We start from the raw sequence: 25,974 nt of genomic DNA on the forward strand, positions 1-25,974 counted from the left end.
CTATTTTTGACTAACCTTTAAATATTTAATGAGAATATAAAATTTTAACCTTTCTTCGTATGAACTGTGTTCCAGACTGTCTGGTTGTTCAAATTCTAATTTGTTAGAATCCCTGGTCTCTATTTTCATTCTGACTGACTTTTTGTTCTGCCAGTTCTCCTTTTCTTTGCTTTTCTCCGTCAAAGAGTTAATTTCTTTTAACATCAGTTCAGCTTTCCTGGCCCGTTGTCTTTTCTTCTTTTGCCTTGATTTAATCTTCTTCTTCTCTTCTTTCTGATCAATAATCTTCTTTCTAATCATGCTTTCAACTTTCGGTTTATTTTTGAAAACTTGATCAAATTTAGCCTGGGTGGCCGGAGTTAGTGGAAGACCTTTGCTTTTCATCCTGTCAGTAATGATCAGTAGTTTCATCTTGAACAAATCCTTCTTCTCCTTCATCTTCCTAAGACTGACTGCGTTTAGATTCATCTTTCTCTTCCTTAACAACACTTTTCCTACTTCCATTTCTTCCGATCTTCTCTCTTCCTTACTTCGTCTGTATCCTATGACCTGGTTGGCGATACCGTAAACTTCAGGTTTAGTTTGAGTGGATTTAAACCAATCATTTTTTCCTCCCTCAATCTGGAACCTCTCACCAATTATACCTTTCAATAAAGAAATATCTTTCTCCGTCGGACTTCTGTTCAACACTTTAAACAATTGAGAAGTCAAATTCTTGTTGGAACCTTCTTCAGTAGTTTTTTCTGGTACGGGTTTTTCATCAACATTTGACTCACTACTCTCACTTGTAATCATTTGATCAAGTTTGTACTGGAATTGGTCTTCTGTTAACTCAGTTTGAGAACTGGAGTTGGCTGGTAGGGACAAAAGCGAAGACGACCCGTATTTATGCCGCTGAAGATTTAACTGGAGTTGTTGAAACCAGTTCGGAGAGGACTGATTAGGTTTAGTCAGGTTAGGATGATTTTCTTGTACAAATTTAAGTCTTCGGTTCATCAATGCTTCTTTATCAATAATCTAAAAATGAATAAAATAATATGAATTGAAGACCATAATGAAACGAAAGCATAAAATGATATTTTAAAACTACCATTTCAAGGCAGGAATTGAGTCTTTGCCACAAACTCAGATTTTCTAATCACTATATCTTTGTAACACAATGTCGTTGACCTTAGAGATATATTAAACCATGAATTCTGTTAGATTTAAGTTTGAAATATCAAAAGTTTATACTATCAGGTTGGAATTATGGATTAGAAAAGACTCGATTCTTTTTTGTGGCAAATATGATACATCTATTCATATATTTAAATAAAACCTCTACCTTTTCAGAATCATCCTTCATTTCTGTTACTTGAATCTCACCCTCTTCTAGACCCTTCTCTTCTAGTCCCTTCTCTTCTAGACCCTTCTCTTCTAGACCCTTCTCTTCTAGACCCTTCTCAATCTGTGCTAAAGTGTTTAAGCTTACCCTGCTACACGGCTCAATATTTTCAATATGTTTAACAACGGATCTGTTCTTGCGTTTTCCCTGTTTTCTCTTGCAATTTTTAGGAATACCCTCTCCCAGTAGTTCAGCAATAACTTCATTCACATCTTTACATTCATCCACATTTGAGGCTTCAGAGAGGGGAGGAGGCTGAGACTCATCTAATTTGACGATATTGGAGGTTATAAACTCAGGATCTGAATCTATTGTTGCTTTGAGCTGAGATAGGAACTGACCAACACCATGATACCGTACTCCAGGTTTCCCTCCTCCAGAAGTTTTATGTTCTTCAGAACGAGGTTCCCTAACCTCAGCTTTGTCCTGTAGGTTCTCATATTTGCCTGGTTTCATTTCAGGATTAAGAAAATGCTTTAAACTAATCAAAGCTTTAAGTTTCTCCTCTGCTCCTACCCTTGATTTGTATTTAACTATCAAGGGCATGGACTGGCAAACAGTAGCAATACTAATTATGATATCTTTCGTCTGCCTGGGTACCCATAAAATGTATTTTATTTGATCAACAAGAACAAAATATTGAGATATTCTGAACCCTAATTGAACTAAGTACTGCTCAGGACCTTTTTCTCGACCTAGATTTTTTATTTGTTCTAAATTTTTCATAACTACAGACACGTTAGGACTCTTTTCTTCTTCTCCGCAGATCCTTCCTACTCGTGTAGTCAGGTAGCTCCAGACAACTGCTGCGCGGCATTCCTTCACAGATCTGCCAGTTCCATAATAGGGAATATCATTTATCACAACAGCAATATGGTTCCCATTATACCAAACTGGATACGTACTGGCTTCAAGCTCTACATTTTCCCCATTCTTTAAATGAAATCCATCAGCTGTCAATTTTTCTTCAACAGAAAGCTCAGGTTTCTTTTTAATTTCTGATTCTTTTACTTCCTCTCTGTTGTTAATATCATGTCTTTCCAGCTCTAAATAAATATCTGAAGACTTTTTAGCTAATATCTTATCCACAATATTGCCAATAGCATCTTCTTTCGTTGATCCTGTCGCAAAATATAACCTTTTTTGAACAATTCCAGAGAGATTAAAACTTTGCTCAGAGAATTGTCCCCATAATGAAATTCGTTCCCCTCCAAAATGAAAACCTTCTTCAGGCATACGCTTGTAATTAAGGCTGGACATTAGCTTGAGAAACCTTGGATCCCTAGGTTGCAAGTCCAAACATATTTCTCCAGCAGGTACAACATCCTTCCACTTGTTTATTATTTGTCTTCTACATTCTTTCAGTGTCCTCCCTTGTCCAGATACTAATCTAGTTCCATCTATTACAAGAAGAGCATAACCCTGTTCAGATCCAAGATACTTGCTATACTGGGTATACATGGATCCATTCAAGTTTAGCTTATATTTATCTTCAATGAACTTTTCTCTTTCGATCAATCCTTTCAGATATTTTTTGTTTCCTTTCATTTTTTCAAGCTTAGAGCAGTAATCATCGGGATTCATTAAAACCTTTTCACTTACATCTACCCCTTCTGTCAAAATGTTTGTTCTTTGACCTTCTTTTCCTTCATTTACATTTTTCAGTAGATCTTCCCTCGCCTTCATCTTAGTTTCCCCACCACCATAGAAGATTTTGTTCTCGAGTATCACAGCAATCTCTTTGAATCCTTGTATATCCTGAGTAGTTTGGTTAAACAAAGGATAAATGTCTAATCCTATCTTAATCTTCTCAACCCTGGAGAGTGTGAACCCCTGCCTATCCAGTTCATCATCAGGACTTGACCTGGGTTTTGATGTTCTACCGTACTCTTCAGGAGTCAGGATAATAATGTCATCATCATCATCAATATTATTATCTGCACTAGCCCTCATGCTGGAGGCTTCTTTATCAGCATCTTTGTTTGATGAAAGTGGAAATTCTTTGCTAATCTGTAACCTCTCTGCTTCACATTCTGCTGGAAGGTTGTATGAAGGTTCTTCAACATGATTTACTCCCCCAGTCAACCTCTGATTATGTGCGGTCACTGCTGCATTGATAACTTTAAGCTCTTGCTCTTCTTTCCTTCTTACATAATCAGATATCTGTGCAACTTCAGTATCACATTGAGAGTCAAGTACACTAAAGAAAAAAACTAATTTAATACAAATTTTAAGGTAACGGTAACCAACTTTAAGTTTTTGTTTGTATTTTTCTCACCTTATATATTTAAATTTCTGATAGTCCTCTGCCATACAATCTGTTCTTACATGAAGGTCGACCTGTAATCTGTCCACATACCTAAATAAAATTAAAGCCTTAAAAATACTGGAAATTCTTCTCCAAAATAACCAAAATAAATTAAACTTTCAAATTTTGTTAATCTAGTTTTAATATTTCATTCTTGCTCACAAAAAGCTTTTTTTTTAAATGACCCACATGACCACTCGACATAACTTAGAAAGTCAGCCACTATTGGTTTTGAGTTTATAACTGCAGGTTTAAAAGAATTTTGATCCAAAAACAGTAATATTTCTGCCATTAATTTTTTTTTAAAATCTTTAATTAAGGTATTGTCTGTGATTTCAGGCTTAACGAAAAAGTATCCAGAGGTCAATAATTTTATGTAAAATGGCATTTAAATTTCAGGATAATGCGTTAAATTATTTAATTTTAGCTATCCCTGCAATAAGTTGCCACCACTGGATATCCAAAATTTAACCCGTTAGACAAGAACAAATATAAATAATCCAAGGATTCACAAATGAAAAGGTAGTCCTCTGGTTTAAGTAATGCTTAAAATAAACATCAAATATGAAGTTTTGATGAAACTCTTAACGAATTCATTTCCAAAAATTTTAATAAGCTTCTCTCTTAATAAAAATAGTTTTATTCCTTTTTATCACGTTCAACTCAATTACTAATTTAAACGCAGATAAAAAGAAAGGCTTTTCTTTATTGTTTTCTTATTTAAAATTTTATTTAAATTTAATTTTAAGTTGAGAAAGATCAAAAGTTCAATATATATTTTATTATTTTTTCCTCGTGTAATTTGATATAACTAAATTTAAACTTATTAACTTTTTCTTCTCTTTCAGTCTTCAACCAAGGAGTTGTTTGGCTCTGATTAAGTATGAGAAGACGATGTTAAATCTTTATATTTTTGTTTACAAAGAAGGTATAGTCAATATTTAAAAACTCAGTTTTAAGCTACAGAGAGTCCCATATCATATTAGTTTATCTCCAATCTTTAACACCAAAATAAACCCTTAATACTCAAAAAACGTATCATTTTCCGCAAGAAAATTCTTATATAAGCCTTTTTATATTTTTCAAAATGATTAATTCTAATTAATTTTTCTGATTATAGTCCCGAAAATTGTAATTTAGACCCGTTCTCGGTCTAATATGATGTGGGACACCCTGTAGCTCTCCACCTGTATGCTGGGGTGGGATCAATAGTATTCCAAAAGATGTGTTTTCCAATAAAAAAGTAAGTAAATGAAGTATATTGAAAGTAAATGCATATTTATTAGTATTATGTTACATTTTAGCACGTATGTTTGCGACTAAGCGTAAAAGTTTGAAGAAATAAATCTTTTAAAAACCTACACGTTTTTTTCACACCAATTGACTTTTTTTCTTCAGAAATTTGGCCAAGTACGACTTTTTAAACCAAATTTAATGCACACAAAATTATCAGAAATTCAATAATGTTCAATAACAATATATTTTTTAAATTACTGAACTAAGTACTGATCAAGAGAAACTTATTATCATAATTACCATTAGTATCTTAATTTAAGTTTTTGGTCGTAAATGTGCATATAATTTTTTAAAAACTTTTGCAGAACATCTAAACCCAGCCTCTCCCTTCTAGACTAACCTAACTACTGGAACGCATAAACCCAGAATAACCTACCTGGAACACCTAAATCAAGACTATCCTAACTGGAACACCTAAACCAAGAAAAAACTATCTGGAACACCTAAACCCAGAATAAGCTACCTAGAACACCTAAAGCAAGACTAGCCTACCTGGAACACCTAAACACAGAATAACCTACCTGGAACACCTAAACCAAGACTACCTTACCTGGAACAATGAGAACACCAGGCTTGTTTGACAATATTATGCTGTGACAGATGATCCCAGATCTAGAAATATTTAACAATAATGAATAAAATTAATTCTTATGATTAAAATTAATCTGTTAAATAACCAAGAAAAATCCTTAATATTGATACTTGTGTTTTAATATATTTTGCCTCTTTGTTAGTATCTATTTAACGTCAAAACGACTGAACTTATAGAACCTCGCCTCACATTAACTTATGGGAAGTTTAAGAGCTTATCGAAATAGAAAATAGCTTTATAACTATTTCAATTTTTTTTAAATGTATGAAATCTGCTATTTTTTAATCCGTGAAATTTATTAACACTTTAAAATACACCAAAAAAGGTTCGAATTCAGATCGACAAAAAGGTGAAATTAAAACTAGAAAGTTGGGCCTGTTAGCTTAATATTTGTTGAAAAGAATATAAATGTATTACTTGTAAGTTCTGATATGCTGCAAGATCTAGACCACAGGTTGGACAGATCAACAGACGTGTCTCCTCCAGACAGTGATGAAGATTCAAGTGAGAGTATAAACTACTTAGAGCACTGCCAACAACCATCTAATGATTATATTATTATTATTATTATTATTAAAATACAACCTGTTACATATTATATTAATGATATTATCTCTCCAACGACCTGGACCCTCTCTTCCTAAAAGGTTGTTTGTTCTCAATGGGTACAAGACAAAGCGCCGGGTTTTATTAAAAATATAAAAATTAGTTCCCACCAGTACCTAAAATATTTCCCGAGAAATAACAATGAAGATCCTTCATTTTTTATTTAGATTTTGTGACAAAGCTTGGCAAGTTTATTTTGCAATTATGTTATTTAAAAATTCATCTAATGCTTCAAAGGTTATTCTTTTAAAATACAAATAAAATTATTAATATTTCGTACATTAAGGATTATAGGGTGCCTCTGTAAATCTTGGAAAAGAAAATTGTGCATTACCTCCTCATTCCCTCTGCGGTCCATGAACTCTAGATTAAACCTACATCCGGAGAAAGAAGGACAGTAGATTTTTCTCTTCTTTTCCACGCCCTCTATACTCAATAATTCATCTAGATGTACCTAGAATAATAATCTAGGATTATATGTATTCCACGCCCTCTATACTCAATAATTCATCTTGATGAACAATAATAGTCTAGAATAATCTAGAATTATATATATGTACAATGTACATATATTTCCAATCCCTATTTACTCAATAATTAATCAAGATAAACCTTTAATAAGAGTCTAACGAGGATATTTTAAATTTGTTTTACCTGATACAAATGAAGCACTGCGTCAAGTCCTGAGGAGAAGCAGAAATTGCATCCATACCAACATCCTGAACACAATACAATACAATACACTTCAGTGCAGTTAGGTACAGTACAGTACAGTACAATACAATACAGTGCAGTACAGTACAGTACAGTACAGTACAGTACAGTACAGTACAGTACAGTACAGTACAGTACAGTACAGTACAGTACAGTACAGTTCAGTACAGAAAGAGTAAAATACAATATAATACAGTACAGTACAGTACAGTTAAGTACAGTACAGTACAGTACAGAAGAGTAAAATACAATATAATACAGTACAGACAGTACAGTACAGTACAGTACAGTACAGTACAGTACAGTACAGTACAGTACAGTACAGTACAGTACAGTACAGTACAGTACAGTACAGTACAGTACAGTACAGTACAGTACAGTACAGTACAGTACAGTACAGTACAGTACAGTACAGTACAGTACAGTACAGTACAGTACAGTACAGTACAGNTACAATCCACTTGAGTACAGTAAGGCAGTATGCTACAGCACAACAACAGAGCAGTGCAGTGCAGTTCAGTACAGTGCAGTTCAGTACAGTGCAGTACAGTACAGTACAGTTCAGTACACTGGATATCCAGTCCTGATGCTTACTTCTTAGGCTTAGCCGGATATGTAACTTTAAATATCTTAAAATTAGGTTAGATGTGATCAAATGGATGGGATGTTTTGGTACGATTCGGTTGAGTTTGGTTCCGTATCGGATCGTACTGCTCTGTACTTGTACTGTACTGTACTGTGCTGTGCTGTGCTGTGCTGTGCTGTGCTGTGCTGTGCTGTGCTTTGCTGTGCTGTGCTGTGCTGTGCTTAGCTGTGCTGTACTGTACTGTACTGTACTGTACTGTACTGTACTGTACTGTACTGTACTGTACTGTACTGTACTGTACTGTACTGTACTGTACTGTACTGTACAGTACAAGTACAGAACAGTCAAGTACAGAGCAGTACAGTAAAGAGCAGTACGATCCGATACGGAACCAAACTCTACCGAATCGTACCAAATCATCCCATCCCATCCATTTGATCACATCTGACCTAATTTAAACTATGTATTTTTAGCAGACCTTACCTAAGCTGAGATATTTTAAGTTACATATCGGCTAAGCCAAAGAAGTAAGCATTAGAACTGGATATGCAGGGAAAACATTTACGATTTCTTAACTCTAAGATTAGGAATCTTTAAGTTTAAATCTATCAATGACGGCGACTAAGGTTTAGATGAGCGATACAATAACTAGCTAGGTCTAGGAATCCTAGCCATAGATCTAATACAAACTCCCAGCTTTGATCTAATCTCAGGCCGGAACTTTTGTGTGAAGTATTGAAAATCTTGAACCCTTGATCTCGTTATCTAATATGGGACGGGTATCAATGCTTGATCTAAATACACAAAAAGTTCCGACTAATTAAAACCTGATCAGTTACCTATAGGTCCTCTAGTAGGAGAGCATACAGGGGGACTTGACAGGGTTATCCAGTCCGGGCGATCCTAAATTAATAAAGGTTTAAGAGGGTACGTTGTGAATAGGGCATGCAACTCTAAAAATGGAGGGCCATTTAAATATACGTGTACATTCTTTCAGAAACTTTTTCACCTTTTGAGAGAGGTGAGGCAATAACCAATCGACCAACCCAACAATGTTTTATTAAGAAGTATATCCCCCTGCTGAATTAAATTTGAAATATAATCGTAACAGATCTCCAATAGTGAAATCCCCACACCGCCATTGTACGTTAAAGACATGAATGTAAATATGAAAATATGTAAAAATAAATCAAAAGTATTTTTACTCATTTTTTATTTTAACAATGACTGTCAAATTTTACAGAATTCCAAACAAAGCAGTTTAAAAGGTTAAAAATATAAATTAATATAATTGGATAAATGTGAAGTTAGGTTTGTGGATAAACGAATTAAAAACTAAATTTAGTTTAAATATCAAATAATGAGTTGGAGTACTTTGCATTAAATCTAATAATCTAATTATTAGAATCTGAGGTCAAAACGTCAAAAATTTTGTGATCACCCATATATTCCATGTTAAAAACAGGCATAAAAAAGAATATCAGAAAATGAATGAAAGAGGATGACTCATGAATATATAAATGATTGATAAATGAGAAATCCTTAATGAATTTTAAAAAAAGGAATAAATATCTAAAGATCGATGAATAATAAATGAATAATGTCTTCAGAATGAATGTGTGCAAATATTAATTTTAATACAAATTTATTTACAAACTAATACAAGATTAATGGAAGATTTAAAAATGAATTGATAAATGAATAAATATATGAATTGGAGCAAGAATTATCAATGAATGAATGAATGAATAAACGAGGAGAATGATCAATGAATAAAAGGATAAATTAATAGAATGGCAAATAAATTAATGAAGGAAAAGTTTTAATGAATGAATGAATGAATGAATGAATAGATAAGCTGCCTGATACTCTGGCAGATGAATAGCTTGATGACTCCAGAAGTTAATGAGCTGCCAGGACTCCATCTAGTAAACAGGTCAAAATAAATTCTCCAAATAGTATGCACTGTACAGTGTTATATTAAAATATTTTTTTCCGATGTTAAATAGATCTTTCATGGGGTTTGTTCGCTGAATTGTAGAAAATAAATGAAATTTTGAGAAAAAGGAGCAAGAAGGATAAAAACCTTGCATTTTGATGTTCAATTTTTTCCCTGAGCATTCCCCCCGGGGGGCATTTCTAGAAAAGTGTTGGACAGCTTTTGATTCATTAATCTCAATCAAGGTTTACAGACGCAAGTTTGAGAAGCTTTGCGTACTTTAAAACCTTGGACTAAAAACTAACCAGTAGCTATGCGTCCTTATTTCTTAATTTGAACTTTTTATCCCTGGATTTACCTTTCTTACATTTCCATTCATGACAGGGTAAACATGACACCTTGGACACTTCTCATTTCTAAAATAGTAAAGTATAATTATGGACTGAATACTGTATGTATTGTGTAGTGTATACGTACAAGGTTCTGATTCAAATTGAAGAGAACGTTACAAATAAAAAATTAAAAATGCACAGTAAGTGAGGACGCATAGTAATAAAATACTTTTTAAGAGACTGTAAGCGTAATTTCAAGTGACCATCCAATGACAATGCAGGACTACAGATGCACAACGGTACCCTTTAAAGCTTTATCTAATCAAAAATGTGGAAGATATGGTATTTTTTTTCTTTCTTAAGTTTCCCCCCCCCCCACTTCCCCATTTTAGCTTGCGGCGCCTCAGAAGGGTTAACAACTTAACCTTAAATGTACATTTGGGAGTCTGCCACTTGGGGAAATTGTCCCTTGTGAGGTCGCACTTGGAAAAATAACTTTAGGAAAGTACCTAACACCTGTAGGTCGGTTACCATAGGATCATAATTAAATTATGTTTAATAAAAATTTCTCATTTACTTTCCAATTGTTTAATATTTCGTGTTTACTCTTTTCAAATATTAATTTCATTGAATTAATTTACGATTCAAGACGCAGAATAATAATTATAGGGTTACTGAATACTTTCTTTTGTATATTCACACAAAAGGAACCTTTTGATTCAAGAATTTTTAGAAAATATGAATATCTCTCAAATATAATTTTTCTTAATTTTAAAATGAATCTTCATTCATAAACTAAAATAGTACTTTTGAAGTACTCTTATAGTAATCGAATAGTAATCGAATAGTAATCGAATAGTAGTCTAATAGTACTCTTATAGTACTCATATAGTACTCTTATAGTACCCTTATAGTACTCTTATAATAATCGAATAAAACTCGAACAGTAGTCTAATAGTACTCTTATACTAACATTCCTAAGTGCCCTGATCCCCCAGTTGGACTTGCTATTTATGGCACCTATTTTGACACTGAGACTGTAAAAAAGAAGATTTTAAAATTGAAATATAGCAATAGTTCTGGACCAGATAGAATTTCTTCACGATTTTTAATCGATCATGTCGACAGTTTGTCCCTCCCACTGTCATTAATCTTCACGAAATCCATGCAATCTGGAGTTGTGCCACAAGATTGGCGAGATGCTAACGTGACCCCTATATTCAAGAAGGGTTCAAAACACAGCACTGATAACTACAGGCCGGTTTCATTAACATCTATTCCCTGTAAAATAATGGAATCTATTATGAAAGACGAAATGTTAGACTATCTTCTGAGGCACAATCTACTTAAATCTTCACAACATGGTTTCATGCCTAAAAAATCATGTGCCACCAACCTCCTTGAGTTTCTGGAAAAAATCACTGAATTCTTTGATAATGGCATTCCTGTAGACATTCTGTATCTTGATTTCAGCAAGGCTTTTGATCAAGTTCCGCACAGGAGATTATTGGCCAAGATGGAATCATTTGGCATCAAAGGTGATTTATTAAAGGGACAGTAAAGGAAAAATGAAAGGGGGTATAGGCTGAAAGCTAATCACTTTAGCTCTTGATCGCGACACATGAAAGTTTTATCTGATTTTACTATCTCGAGAAATTGATATAAAACTGTGTTAAAATCATACGAAAGTTCATATATGTAAAATTTAGAAAATCTTAAACTTAAATCACGTGACCAGAANCGTCAATTTGGTTTCGTACTGTTGATAACCAACACACTAGACTGACGAGAAATACTTCCTACAATAAAAACCTGATCGCAACAAGGTTTAAGACAGATATTAGACGGAATTTCTTTTCTGACAGAGTGGTTTCCCTGTGGAATAGCTTACCAATTGAAGTCAAGGAGTCCAGGAATGTCACCATTTTCAAGACTAAATTGGAGGAATCTAGATGAATAACTTATCGAAAAGTCACGCAGTTTCCAGAGGACACCGCAGACGTTTGCGCCATGGACCTAGAGGTCTCCTGCAAACCACCACACAAGTAACAAGTAAGTAACTTATAGTACACTTTTAGTACTCTTTTAATACTCTTTTAGTACTCTTTTAGTACTCTTTTAGTACTCTTTTAGTACTCTTTTAGTACTTTTTTAGTACTCTTTTAGAACTCTTTTAGTACTCTTTTATTACTCTTTTAGTACTCGAATAGTACTCGAAAAGTACTCGAATAGTACTCAAATAGTACTCAAATAGTACTCGAATAGTACTCGAATAGTACTCGAATAGAACTCAAATGTACTCGAATAGTACTCGAATAGTACTCGAAAAGTACTCGAATAGTACTCGAATAGTATTCGAATAGTACTCGAATAGTACTCGAAAAGTAGTCGAATAGTACTCGAATAGTAGTTGAGTAGTACTCTAATACTCTAAATATTGTACTGTACCTGTACTCTGGAATATGCCAACCCTCGATATGTTTCTGTAAATCAAACAGAGCAAGAGCAAAGTGTACATCAAACCCTGCATCATCCTTCACCTCTTCATCTAACTTCCTGAACACACAATTGTTAAAGTTTGAAGGTTACACCTCGAGTTCATATGCCGGCTTTGGGGCGGAGTATTACAAGTTGAAAATAGTTACAAAGGGAATACTGCTAAATCATACAATTCTACTACAACTTTTTTATATCTGAGAAGTTCTCAATTTTTCAAAATCGGTTTTTTTTCTCTCTAAAAGTTTGCTTTTTTACCTTACCTTTTATTTTAAAGTTTAACACAGTTTTGTAATGAAGTTTTAAAAAAACGAACCAAGCCAATTGACAATCCAATCTACTACAGAATATTCAACATTTACATTTACAGTTTAACGAGAAAAATGAAATTAAGATTTATTAAAAACTAGGTTTCTAGTAACAAGTTTAGCTGTTCAACATTGCACCTCAAGCTGCCAAATTCTCTGTAAATTGTACTTCGAGGATTTTCTGTTTGAAATTTGCACATTTAAAAAAAAAATGTCGAACTCTTTTTATGGTCAAAATATTCCATCTTTAAACATCCATAAACCTTCTTTGGGGTCATGTGACAGACAGACAGATAAGCAAAATTAAAACATAAGATATAACTTTTTCTAGTTTACCTGACTAGCTTGTATCCTGCAGCGCAGTATAATCCTGAGACAGGATGGTTATACGGGCAAACCAGTTCTATCTTAATTAAAGAGCATTCAGATTTTCATTAAGGAATAATACTATAAAACCTATTTTTATCTTTTGGGTTTTCAATATGGAGCAAACCTGCTGGAAATTTTTAGCACTGTCTTATAATTTAACGAAAAAATTTAAGATGTTTGAAAAAAATGAGCAACAACGAAACTTAACGTAAGTTCTATTTTGAAACAAATTTTCTAAGCGCTATTTCGGAGTAACCTGGTGAATTCTTTTATATTAAATAATCCAAGTTTATAATTTCAAAGCTTTCCACCATCAAATATAAGGGATAAACCTTTTTCCAAGTTTTCACATTGTTTTTACCATAATATACGAGTCTATAAATCAATGAAGAAAATGGTCTGGTTTTACCTTATTTTCCGTCTTTAAAGTTCTGTTTAAGATCTCTGTTCTATGGAACAGAAACATATGGCCGAGAAGCTCATACCAGCTGCTGTACACACGGTCAACCTAACATTCAAACTTTTAAAGGGACTGTAAGCGTAATTTCATGTGACCCTCCATGCAAAGATGGCAATACCCGATTATCAAAGGTACCCTTAAAACTTTTATCTAACGAATAATGTGGAAAATGATATCGTTTTTTGGGGGTTTTAAGTGTTAAATTCTGATCGTTGTCATATTAGCAAACACATTTTTTTGTTACAATTTTAACAAACTCTTAAGGCTTATGTAATGTCCAGTAAAAAATCAAATGGTCAAACTATTTGATATTTATTGTAGGAAACCCACTGCATCTTATCTATCCATTTACCTTACAAAATATATTGCATTGTTCAGCATTAAAGAACTGACATTTGAGATGGAAGAATTTCTGAGGACAGGAGCTTTTAGATAAAACAGATTTCTTCTTCAATCTAGAAACAGATAGATAAATGAAAAGCAAACGCAGTAGGACAATCTAGATTCAGATAGCTAAATGAAAAGCAAACGCAGTAGGACAATCAAGATACAGATAGATAAATGAAAAGCAAACGCAGTAGGACAATCTAGATACAGATAGATAAATGAAAAGCAAACGCAGTAGGACAAGGTACAACAATTAAAAAAGTTAAACTACTTATTTGTTGTGGTCAGGAGTGCAATAAAAACTTGTTTAGCAAGCTATACCTACTGCTGGGTTATCCAAAAATTATGAGACTTCAGAGACGACTGTACAGCATTTGTACTGTCTATTTCCTTACAGTTAGAATTATCTGCAATTGTAAACTGGTTTCTCTCGTTGTCATGTCAGTAAATAGGCCATTAACATACAATATTCAAGGCAGAAGACTTAATTTAACCATGTAATCGTCATATTTTAAGAGTTTCAGGTCGTATTTACAATCTCATCCTATATGGGTAACCCTGTAGTTCAATCATCTCAAAAAAATTGATTGGAGGCCGACAAATAAGTAAATAAATCAATAAATAAATCAATAAATCAATAAATCAATAAATCAATAAATCAATAAATCAATAAATCAATAAATCAATAAATCAATAAATCAATTAATCAATAAATCAATAAATCAATAAATCAATAAATCAATAAATCAATAAATCAATAAATCAATAAATAAATAACTAAATAAATAAATAAATAAATAAATAAATAAATAAATAAATAATAAATAAATAAATAAATAAATAAATAAATAAATAAATAAATAAATAAACATCAACCTTCATTCCGTAGGAATCTAGGCTGATATATATTACTTATATAGTCTTATTTAATGATTTATTAATTGCTTCACATATTCCTACCTACTTCTAAGCGCTGCTTCTTGTCTAGACTTCTTAATTGCTAAACTAAAAATGAATATGATTAACTTGTGTTCATTTTCAAATTTAAGGATTTTTTAAAATTTAGAGTTTTATGATTTCCTCTTACTATTCATTGTGTGATTCTTCAATGTACAGTTTTCTTTTAATTCCCTTACTTTGCTGAAAGCCACCTTAATAATTGTGTGTGTTGTGTATTTGGGAAAATAAAAATAAACTTATTAACAATTTTCTTCTTATATTCGAAATCTTAAAACTTGAAAGAAGCTTCAGTAAAAAAATTTTAGCTAATAAGTGCCAAAAAACATAGACAAATAAGCCAATTAAAATTTTAACTATACAGGGTTTCCCTTGAAAAAAAAACTTTGCAGTGGGGGGATTTGGGTAACGTGAGAAATTTCGAATGACACTTTGATTGTAAAAATTGAACTAAAATTGTTCTCAAATACCTACCTACCGCAAAGTTTTTGTGAAAAAGGGTACTGTATGTTACGTAATTTTTAGTAGCAGGAATGCAAAATGCTCACATTGCAAAAGCCACATCTGTAAAAAAAGAAGCATGTGGACAAATCTAAAAAAAAGTCTACCTTCATCTCTAGTATCCGGAACTCTGGTTCCTGGTTCCTCTGATGTCAGAAGCTGGAGGTTTGTAGGTTTATCAAGTAATGATCTAGAACTAGAACAGGGTATTGGGTTCATTGATTCCTTAGGGTTGATATTTGAAAGGTTTTCCGTATTAAGTTGAAGATCTGACTCTTTTTCTAGTGTAACAGTTGTAACAATAGTAACAGTAGGTCTTGATTCAATGATGGAAGTTTCTACTCCTACTCCTACTGCAGACTCTGCCCTTGGCAGAGAGGGAGTGGTGATGCTTGGTGTTAAGGGTGTGTCTATGCTTATAATTGCTATTGGTTTAGAGGGAATATCTGCGGCAGGTTTGGAGGTAATGTCTGCTACAGGTTTGGAAGGAATGTCTGCTGCAGGTTTGGAGGGAATGTCTGCTGCAGGTTTGGAGGGAGTATCTTTGCTAGGTTTGGAGGGAATATCTACTGCAGGTTTGGAGGGAATGTCTACTGCAGGTTTGGAGGGAATGTCTGCTGCAGGTTTGGAAGGAACATCTGCTGCAGGTTTGGAGGGAATGTCTGCTGCAGGTTTGGAAGGAACATCTGCTGCAGGTTTGGAGGGAGTGTCTTTGCTAGGTTTGGAGGGAACATCTGCTGCAGGTTTGGAAGGAATGTCTACTGCAGGTTTGGAGGGAATGTCTGCTGCAGGTTTGGAAGGAACATCTGCTGCAGGTTTGGAGGGAATGTCTGCTGCAGGTTTGGAGGAAATGTCTTTGCTAGGTTTGGAGGGAATGTCTGTTACAGGTTTGGGGGAAATATCTGTTACAGGTTTGGAGGGAATATCTGCTGCAGGTTTGGAGGGGGGATTTTCAGTTGAAGGTTTGGAGTCAATTTTAGCTGCAAGTTTGGAGGGAATATCTGCTGCAGGTTTGGAGGTATTTTCAGTTGCAGGTTTGGAGGGAATGTCTGCAACAGGTTTGGGGGGAGTGTCTATGCTTGTTATGGAAGAAGTGACTCCATGCAAAGAATTTGGATCTGTTAAGATTAATGTTTGCAAGACAGTTCTAGAATCTTCAGCTTGGTTTAGTTCCGTTGAACACTAAATAATAGTTGTTGAAATATTGTAACATTGTGATAACTAAATTTTACACACTAAAGTCAAGTAAAGGTTAATTAAATAATGTTATCTAAGGATAAGTTTAATTAGGCGTTAGGACATGTTCAGAGTTGTGCCCATCCGCTTTGGATTTACATTAAACCAAAAACAAAAGTCAGAACTAGTTTCAGTTAAAATATTAATTATTTTTTCATAAATTAAAAAGCTTTTTTTTTTACAAAATATATGATTTCACAACGCTGAGACTGATTTTCAAAGAAATTATGACCATGTCCTAACACCGTGTAAAGAACTGTACTAACCTTTATCGAATTCCACTGTTTGTATTTTTCATGGACAAGAAAACTTTTAAAATCTTCAAGAATCCTGAAAAATACAACTTATTTTAAGTGGTAACATATGACGATGTATTTAACAAGTTGGAGAGTTGGATCTAATTATCTCGTAAAATCAAACTTTACAGATCTCATCTAGGATGGAGAAATAGTAGACGAAAACAACGGTAAAAATCTGAAAACTGATGATTGATAATCAGCTTCGTGCTTTTCTTAATTTCATGATTTCATTTAATATCATGAAATTTTGCCACGTTTTAGTTGCTAATAAATAGAATTAAATTAAGTATTGATCATGTGGAATCCCCCGGCCGCCATCGTGATAATAGTAAAATATTATGAAAATGTACAGGGCACATTTTTAGAAATGAATTATTGATCTATAATCCTAAGAATAAAAGAGATGCTTATCTTATTCATAGAAAAAATGTGAACATTTAAATTTAATTGTTTTATAACGTCGGCTTAGTCAAATCAAATAAAAAAGATGGATTCTGGCTTTCTCATTTAAAAACAGTTTATTTCATTTTCTAAAAGGGAGTGCTCGCTAAAATGAAAGGGGCCGCTATGTCATATGTCCTACAATCATTCGTCATACAAATCAATTGTCCTACGGAGAGCGAGGGAGCCGAGCGCTACAACATCTTGAATGTTAAATAATATGTTGTCTATAACCTTATTTTTGGTTAGGTTAGGATAAAAAAATTCTGGGCCGAGAGCTGCGGCTAGAATAGGCTAGGAGACAAATTCTTTGTAGGACCAATGTAATGTCTCATGTATAGATTGGATCTGAATTAAATAAGGAGTCGAATGGTATCAGTATTTTTTCATCTTAAGTATAATTAATGAGAAGATTGTAAAAAACTTTTGTCGCTTACAGCGGAGAATCTAGTAAAATCCAGTATTTCCTAGAAATTCTAACGGGAGACATCTAGCGGCCATATTATTATCCTCTAAAAGAACAACTATCATATCAAAATAAAATTGGAATGTTAAATGGCAAAAATTAAATACTCAGTTCAAATTTAATTAATTGATTTGTATTTTAAATAAGATATTCCAAATCGTGGATTTACTGGATTTTCGCATTATCTAAACATAAGATTAAAATAAGATTGATAAAATTTGATTCCAAATTCAATTCTCTCATTTGATTTTTCGCGAACACTCCCTTAGTGGGTATCGCAAGGATAGATGAGAATCCTCATGGATTGTTGAAAAAAATCTTACTTTGAAGAGTTCAATAAACATCTTTCACATATTTTAATCTTCTCAAGAACACCAGCTTTAAACCTAAAAACGAAATCATAAATAAATAATTTCATCGAAGTAAGTTCCATCTGGGTCTGATAAAGAGTTTTTAATGGAAATTTCAGCTTTAAAAAAAAGTAAATTTTATAAAACAAAAACTATCTTACTGATCAAGGATGTCATAGAAATTCAGCGAGATCTTTTGCTATTAAGTAATGAATGCGCAGCTTTCTTGATCTATCCTTATCGGAGGAATGAATGTTTCTACTTAGTTGGGTAAATAAATCCCTATAACGTGATCAAGACACAAGTTTTCTTCGTAATCTTTTGACAGATATTTTGAGTTTTCCGGGGTTCTGTTCCTTAATTCTAGTTTTTATGAATATAGATATTTACATAAATCTTAATTGATTAAAATAATAAACAAGAAGTACGAAAACGTGATGATTACCTTGGCTGTAAATTATCTAATTGCTCTGGTGTGATCTTATTTAATCTTTCTTTTTCATCTTCAAGGGACTGCACACTTTGTTCTAACTCCTGGTATAACATTTTTATTCAGTTCATAAAATCATTTGTCCCATCTTTATCAATGGGGGGTGGCACTTCTTGATATTGGAAATTATACAAATTGGATTAAGGAAGATATCAAGTTACATAACAAATCAAAATTTACTGACAATTGATCATGAAAAACTAAAAACAAGTTTTTAGAACATTTGACTAAAACAATATATCACACAATATGAAATTCAAATTGTTATAAAATCTTGTAAATAAAACCTACTCCAACTTACAATACCCCCGAACTAGATGTTTTCTACCTGAAGCTTAACTATATCCTCCTCTGCGTCTGGGTACTCGGGACAAGGGGAAGGAATTAATTTGCGCATTTTTATCTGAAATGGTTAAATTTTTTTTTAAATATTACGCATAAATCTCCTCCTTCAGCTCAACTTTGTTCAAAAATCTGTCAAAACTGAACCTGAAATATTAAAAAATTAGAAAATAAATTATTGATTAAAATATTAATTTTAAAGCAAAAACATAATATTGTTAAGAACCCCCCCCCCCCCTGAGGGAATGATTTTTAAAGTTCTGGGGGAAAGTTTGTTTGGCTTTTTTTTTGATACTTTTTACACAAATTTTAATTATTTTCCTTAATTCAGCGAGAAAACACTTAATAAATTTTTGGACTCCGCACAAGCATACCATCAAATCAAATTAATTTTTGGTAAAACAAAATTTTTCAAAAAAATATTTAAAAAAATTTTCCTAGAAAATATATAACCTTGAAAACATTTGGGCGGGGGGTGCTACCTGCTAAAATCTATCGTCTGGTATCCATCGTCCAGCAAGAGCTCGGCAATTCCACGGCCGACAGCAGGGCCGTACGTAGGTCCCCGGCCGTTAAATCCAGTTGCCATAAATATGTTGTCGAGGATGGGGTGTAAGCCAACAATAGGGGTTCCGTCGAAATAATTTAGGTCGAAATCCACAGGTCGACTGTCGATAAGTGTATAATCGGAAAATCCTAGAGAAAAATATTTTTCAGAAACACCAATTTCCCGTTAATAAATGCGCCTAGGGTCTGGTAGACTGGAAACTGGAGAGAATACATATTTGCTTACAGTTGTAGTCATTTATTTAAAGAAGTAAGTTTTTGAATTTCTAAATTTATTTTTTGTTTGCTACAAATTAATACAAAGTCTGTTGCAACCACAGTCAGGTTACGATTACATCCATTTTATACTTGGCCAGCAAATAAATTAATATTTCAGGTAATGATACGCCTAAAACATAGGAATTACCATTGATCATTTTAAGACAATAATGCTTAAAGAGGCTGTCATCATAATTTCATGTGACTCTCCTTTAAAATATCTCGATTTAAAAATAATACTCTACTATTCTTTATCTGAGTAACATTAAACGATATCGTTGTTTTACTAAGGTAAATTGCTAATTTCCTTGCTGCATAAATCTTATTTCATTTAAGGAGAAAAGCAATCGAAAGAAGAACAAATCCATCAATTTTGGTTTGAAGTGTCCTGTTATGAATCGGAAATATAACTTTTTTACATGGCGTAAACACTGAACAGTCCCTTGAACTGAATGTATAAACCTGACCCTACCTGGTATTCTATATTGAAGAAGTGGAAGGATGGTTTCCTCAAAATATTCTGGATCCACATCACCAAACATATTCTCAGGAATAGGAGGCTAAACAAGATGAAATCGATCAATTAATAAGGCAGGAAATTAATTAAAATTTAAAATCTAAAAAGACGATCATTCAATCAATCAATTAACTAATTAACCGAGTCTCCAAACTCAATTAGTCAATCAATCAATCAATCACTCACTGTAGTGACGCAATTATTTGCATAGACCTTGCTATGTACACAACACACACTATACTTGTGTCGATTATCAACTGGAAATTAGTTTCCGTCCAATCAATCAATCAACCAACCAATTAATCAATCAACCAATTAGTCAACCAATCAATTAATCAATCAATACATCAATCAATCGAATAAACAAAATAAAACCAAATAATTTCACAACGACTTCAATCAATCAATCAATCATTTCGTTGAATTAAAACAAACAAACAAAATCATTTCTTACAAATTAATCAATGCATAAATAAAAAAACAGATTTGGTAATTAAATCCTAAAATTTCATAAAATCACACTCAAGGAAATAGAATTAGAGCGTAGATTTTTCACCAAAATGTTGGGGATTCTTATGAATATATCTCTCAATTGCCCTAACGTGGCCATATTTTTAAAAAAAATAGTTTTATCCTCAAGAATTTGAAACTTTAAAACACATAATTATCAAAGGACGAGGATTTCGAGGTGGCTCGGACGAGGAATTGTTTTGGCTGGCCTTCCTTCCCTCGTCAGACCGATTTTAATGAAATTTTAGGATTGGACAGCAATTATATATTATCACACTTTTGTTTTAAGTCTGTCTTATGGCGATAAGCCAAACAAGACAATTTTTATTTGTTTCGACTATTTTTTTGCAAAGAATTTTTTAAAAATGAAGTTGTGATTCTACAAATCGATAAATCGATTAAAAATGTGCTTTCTACCTCCTCTGGGTCTGGTAGTTTACCGACTAGATAGTGTCCGATTAATCCGTTCCGTCGGATAAATAATCCACTAGGATCAGAGATTAGAGGAGAGTTTAATCCCGGACCTCCAGAACATTTAATCTCAAATATATATCCTCGCCTAAACACAAGAACATTTAATCTCAAATATATATCCTCGCCTGAATACAGTGGTTTAAACCTGAACCTCTAGTGAAGGATTGAGGCAGGATTTTTAATTATTAAGTAATTTTGATATCCCGACTTTAAACCAGTGTTTGTGTACCTTGGTTCAACGGGAATGTCCATATATAGAGGTCCTTTGCCTTGTCCTATTCCTGCCATACGACCAATATTTCCTGCAGAACATCTATGTCAAATTCAAGATTTATAAAGTTTCCCTTTCCCTTACCCTCCACTGATTTCAGTCTAACTTCGAGCGTTAGTTTTATTTTAATACTAAATTCTGTAATTAGAAGTTAAGCAGAGTTAAGTAGTTTAAATTTTCACACATTTTTACAAAATAACCATTTCTTTTTTTTAAATTACGGCTCCGGGGGAGTGGGGTGATGCTCTGGTCTTATTTTTCATTTTTATTATAGAAATCTTCTTTTAGTTTACCCTGTACACATTAATTTTCCCTTATTCAGCGAGTAAACCCATAAAAAAAATCTTCTGGTGAAAAATTATTTTCAACGNTGCTATCTTGAATTTGATGAAAGTTCCTGACTGTCCCGCTGCTGCTACAACCAGTTTACTAAACTCTATGGGGTAAACCTAAATAATAAAATTTAAGTAATCTCTGTTTGTCTGTCTGATAACTTGTTTGCATAAAAACTTTGATAATATTTATGATTTTTTAAATAATTACAGTGATACTAATAATATTTTAAAATTGTATATTTCTTCCATTCTGACTAACTCTCAGCTAAAAATAATTGAAAATTGGGCACGAGTTTACGCCCTCAATTTTGAAAGACCTTATATTAGCGAAACAATAACTGAAAAAAGGCTTACTTTTAGAAAAAAGAACCGAAGATGGGCTCTGTTGTTGTAAATTGTATAAATGAAAGGTAACAGCCAATTACAATATATACAAGAAGCAGAAACAAACCTTTTTACTATTTGGTATAAAAACATGTGTTTCGAATGGTCTGTAATCATCCCCTTCAACCTTATGTATAGCATGCCGTTTCACGTACATAACTTCTCCATGTATATAATCAACTCCTGAAACAAAACCCATTTTTTATTTTTGCAAAACTTTGAAAAAATTTTACTCAAGGAGGATTAAAGTTTGACGGAGGAGGGAGGGGGCAGTGGGTCGCTGTAAGATCTGTGGATCTTTATAAACTAATGTGTGTTCAGGGTGTTCAAAGTCGAGAAGTTCTCCAGCTTGTCCAACAGAGAACCCCTATCTTCAAGCAACTAATCCTGCAAATCTCTACAAATACATTGAATCTACCATTATCTATCTTACCATTCAAACTACCAATCTAAGATTTTGATGTAAACCTTTCTGAAGCCTATTTTATATTCTTGAAATTGAATCTAATTTTCTACTATCGTACATGTCTTAAAACAGAATTGTCGATAAGTTTTTAAATGCTTAAAAGTCTAGCCACTTTAGTTTTAATAATAGGTCTTGTCTTTCAGACCAAGATGGGTTAGTTNACTCGTTGTTACTATTTTATCTCGTTAGTATGTATCTAAAAGTTTGTGCCAATAAACTCATTTTAAAGAGTTGTTATAGATCAAGAATCTTAAAATGTTAAGGTGTTCAGCGCTTGAGGAATATTCCAATATGATTTGGATATCCTTGTCTGCCGGGAAATATTACTGTATAATATTATTATTTTAGATTTATTTCGTTTACCAAAGAAAAAAGGCACAAATATAGTTATTAGTCAGTACATAAAAAGTTAAGAATGGTTGCGATCTCAATCTCCAGAACAAAGTTATCATCTTAAAAAGAAAACATGTTTACCTAAATATTTATTTCTAAGAATAATACTCTGCAGCATATTCCAGGTATCAAACCAGCCCTCGCCCTCTAAACCCAGGCAACCTAAACAACAAATAATATATCTAAACAGAATTGGAAACCCAGCTTTCTCTGGAAAAAAAAGTTTTTTCTATTTATGTCAATATACTATAATATTAAAGTAAACTAAAACATTCCCGAGGTTCAATCGGGTTCACCTATTAAAAATTTGACTCGTGGTTCGTGATCGGACAAACAAGCCTCGTAAAACAGACAAACAATGATTACTTTATATATATATATATATATATTTTTTTTTTTTTACTTGATAAACATAATTTTTTGTGGGACTGATTTTATACATTTAAAAATCTACCTAATACAGTTAAGATTCACGATTGCAGGTAAAGTAAGGCAAAAATTTGTCATCAAAATAAATTTTTTTTTAAATTTTACTATTCATATTTTTTTTTAATTCAACATCGTTTGAACCATAAAAGGGTGATTTATTTTTTTACTTACTATAAAAATATGTCAATAAAAAATGTCATCTTAATTAACAGAAAAAAATATAAAAAACAGATTTTGACACGAAGCAAAAAAAAGATCCCTATACCAGAAAAAAAAGATCCCAATACCAGAAAAAAAGATCCCTATACAAGAAAAAAAGATCCCTATACCACAAAAAAACCCTATACCAGAAAAAAAGATTAAATCAATTCATTAATTTTTCTATAGTGATATTTTGACAAATAGAAAAAATGTAAAATCAGTAAAAGAGATGGTTTATTGATTAGAACAACGTTTCAAAACAAACCTCCTCCCAACCCATTAGTATTAAGCCAAGGAAACCGTTGCTCCAACTGTTTCTGAAATTAACAAAAGTAAAAATAAAATAAAAATATTAATTTCTTTCTTCTTGACTCTTGAGACATCGCACGACGTATATTCAGGGTGCTCCATGTTGATTAACCCAAATTTAAGGACACGTCGTAAAAATTAATTAAAAATATCTTGTTTTCCCCCCACTATGTTAAATTGTTTAAAATATTTATTTCTTTATCATTTTCCCCTAATCTTAAAACAAAACCATTCTACAAAGTGGAAAAATAGTCATAATATTATCTAGTTTGTCCAACTCCCCCCCCCCCCCCCCTCAAACAGATTCTGTTTTTGTCTTAAGCTGGCTTATGTAAAAAACAACTCTAAATATTTACCTTGGTTAGGATGGCTGTGTGTGCTCCACACATTCCCTGGGTTTTGTGTGCCCCTTCTAGACTTACTATATTTTCCTGGCCACATTCCAACATTAACCCAATCAATCAATCAATCAATCAATCAATCAATCAATCAATCAATCAATCAATCAATCAATCAATCAATCAATCATCAATCAATTAATACATCAATCAATCAATCCATCTATCAATCAATCGCTGAAGGAAAGAAGAGAACGTTCTGACATTTACAAATGTTCAAAATGCTTCAACGTTTCAGTGATGTAAATCCAGCAACTTGGTTTACCATGATCAATCATAGTCGAAAAGAAATTATAGAAAGAATCCGTGAGCTGCTGTAAGAGATATTCAAAACTAAGAAAATAAATAAACCAGAAAGAACAATAAGCTACTCTTTACTGAACAAAACCATCCTCATAATAACTCTAGATGAGTTCCTGAGGATTAACCAATCAATCAATCATTCAATCCATCCAATAAAAGATGTCAACGCAACTCTTTCAATGAAAATAATCAACTACTGTTAAACTTAGTCCGATAATACTTCACTGTTAGCGCGTTGCTTTTCTTTTAAGAATGAGACATATCTTAGATTTTCCGACTGTTCTGTAGAAATCCACGGGGTTCTAACAAGGCAGTAAGTTTCAAATTAAAATTAATGTTTGCCAGATAATTTTCATTAATCATAGGTCTCATCCACCTTTTTTTTAAGAAAAACTTTGATAAAAGTATAATTTATAAAATGTTATGAATTCCTCTGTGACTAGAGTGAGGTTCCCATGAGGTTGAAATTTGACATTTGGAGTATTGAACATTCCAGGGACCTCCTAAACAATATTTATTAAGAAGTTATTCCAGGACCTCCTGAACAATTACTTATTAAGTAAGTGATTCTAGGGACCTCCTAAACAATAATTCATTAAGAAGTGATTCCAGGGACCTTATAAACAATAATTTTATTAAGAAGTGATTCCAGGGACCTCCTTAACGATAATCTATTAAGAATTGATTCTAGGGACCCCCTTTACAATGATTTTTTAAGAAGTGATTCCAGGACCTTTTAAAAAATAACTTATTTAATCAGTAATTCCAGGGACCTTTTCAAAAATAACTTATTTAATCAGCAATTCTAAGATCTTTTCAACCATAATTTACTTAACCAGTAATTCCAGGACCTTTTCAACAATAACTTATTCAATCAGTAATTCCAGGGACCTTTTCAACAATAGCTTATTTAAGCAGTAATTTCAGGGCCTTTTAAACAGTAACTTATTTAATCAGTAATTCTAGGACCTTTTCAACACTAACTTTTTTGTCAGTAATTCCAGGGACCTTTTCAACAATAACTTATTTAATCAGTAAATGTAGGGACTTTTTCAGCAATAACTTATTTAATAAGTAATTCAAGGGACCCCCCCCCCCAAAAAAAAAAGGTTAAGAAATCATTTTCTTAATGATTTCAACCTTTATTTTACAATATTCAGCACTCTTAATGAAATACGGGGGGAAATGGTAGTAAGCATTAATAACAATTAGTCTAAAACCGGATGCGTCAATGTTCTTGTTTTGGTCAAGTAAAGATATTGAATTATGATTTAAAACTTCACAAATAAATATAAAATTC

The 25,974-nt window shown here is 32.8% G+C and overlaps 2 protein-coding genes across 2 annotated transcripts; both read right to left on the minus strand.

The window, feature by feature from the left end:
* On the minus strand, nt 1-18,935 carry LOC111701159 (uncharacterized). Its single transcript, XM_023472326.1, has 21 exons — nt 18,846-18,935; nt 18,473-18,561; nt 18,001-18,063; nt 16,738-16,801; nt 15,343-16,417; nt 14,865-14,928; nt 14,738-14,782; nt 13,743-13,845; nt 13,340-13,438; nt 12,898-12,968; nt 12,206-12,313; nt 9,784-9,841; nt 9,349-9,411; nt 8,326-8,389; nt 6,841-6,905; nt 6,521-6,640; nt 5,998-6,123; nt 5,539-5,600; nt 3,663-3,743; nt 1,325-3,584; nt 1-1,017 (listed from the first exon to the last, which is right to left on the minus strand). Exons 1-21 carry the CDS (start codon nt 18,912-18,914, stop codon nt 1-3), a joined length of 5,766 nt encoding a protein of 1,921 aa, XP_023328094.1. The 5' UTR covers nt 18,915-18,935.
* Nucleotides 18,920-25,203, minus strand: LOC111701157 (FAD-dependent oxidoreductase domain-containing protein 1). The gene is made up of 11 exons (XM_023472324.1): nt 25,106-25,203; nt 24,330-24,404; nt 23,930-23,981; nt 23,116-23,196; nt 22,243-22,358; nt 21,854-21,905; nt 21,415-21,487; nt 21,129-21,270; nt 20,157-20,244; nt 19,342-19,555; nt 18,920-19,006 (listed from the first exon to the last, which is right to left on the minus strand). The coding sequence occupies exons 1-11, from the start codon at nt 25,163-25,165 to the stop codon at nt 18,949-18,951; spliced, it is 1,011 nt and encodes a 336-aa protein (XP_023328092.1). The 5' UTR covers nt 25,166-25,203; the 3' UTR covers nt 18,920-18,948.
* Nucleotides 25,204-25,974: the final 771 nt, after the last annotated feature.

Source organism: Eurytemora carolleeae, unplaced genomic scaffold (assembly GCF_000591075.1).
Source record: "Eurytemora carolleeae unplaced genomic scaffold, Eaff_2.0 scaffold357, whole genome shotgun sequence".
Lineage (NCBI taxonomy): Eukaryota > Metazoa > Arthropoda > Copepoda > Calanoida > Temoridae > Eurytemora > Eurytemora carolleeae.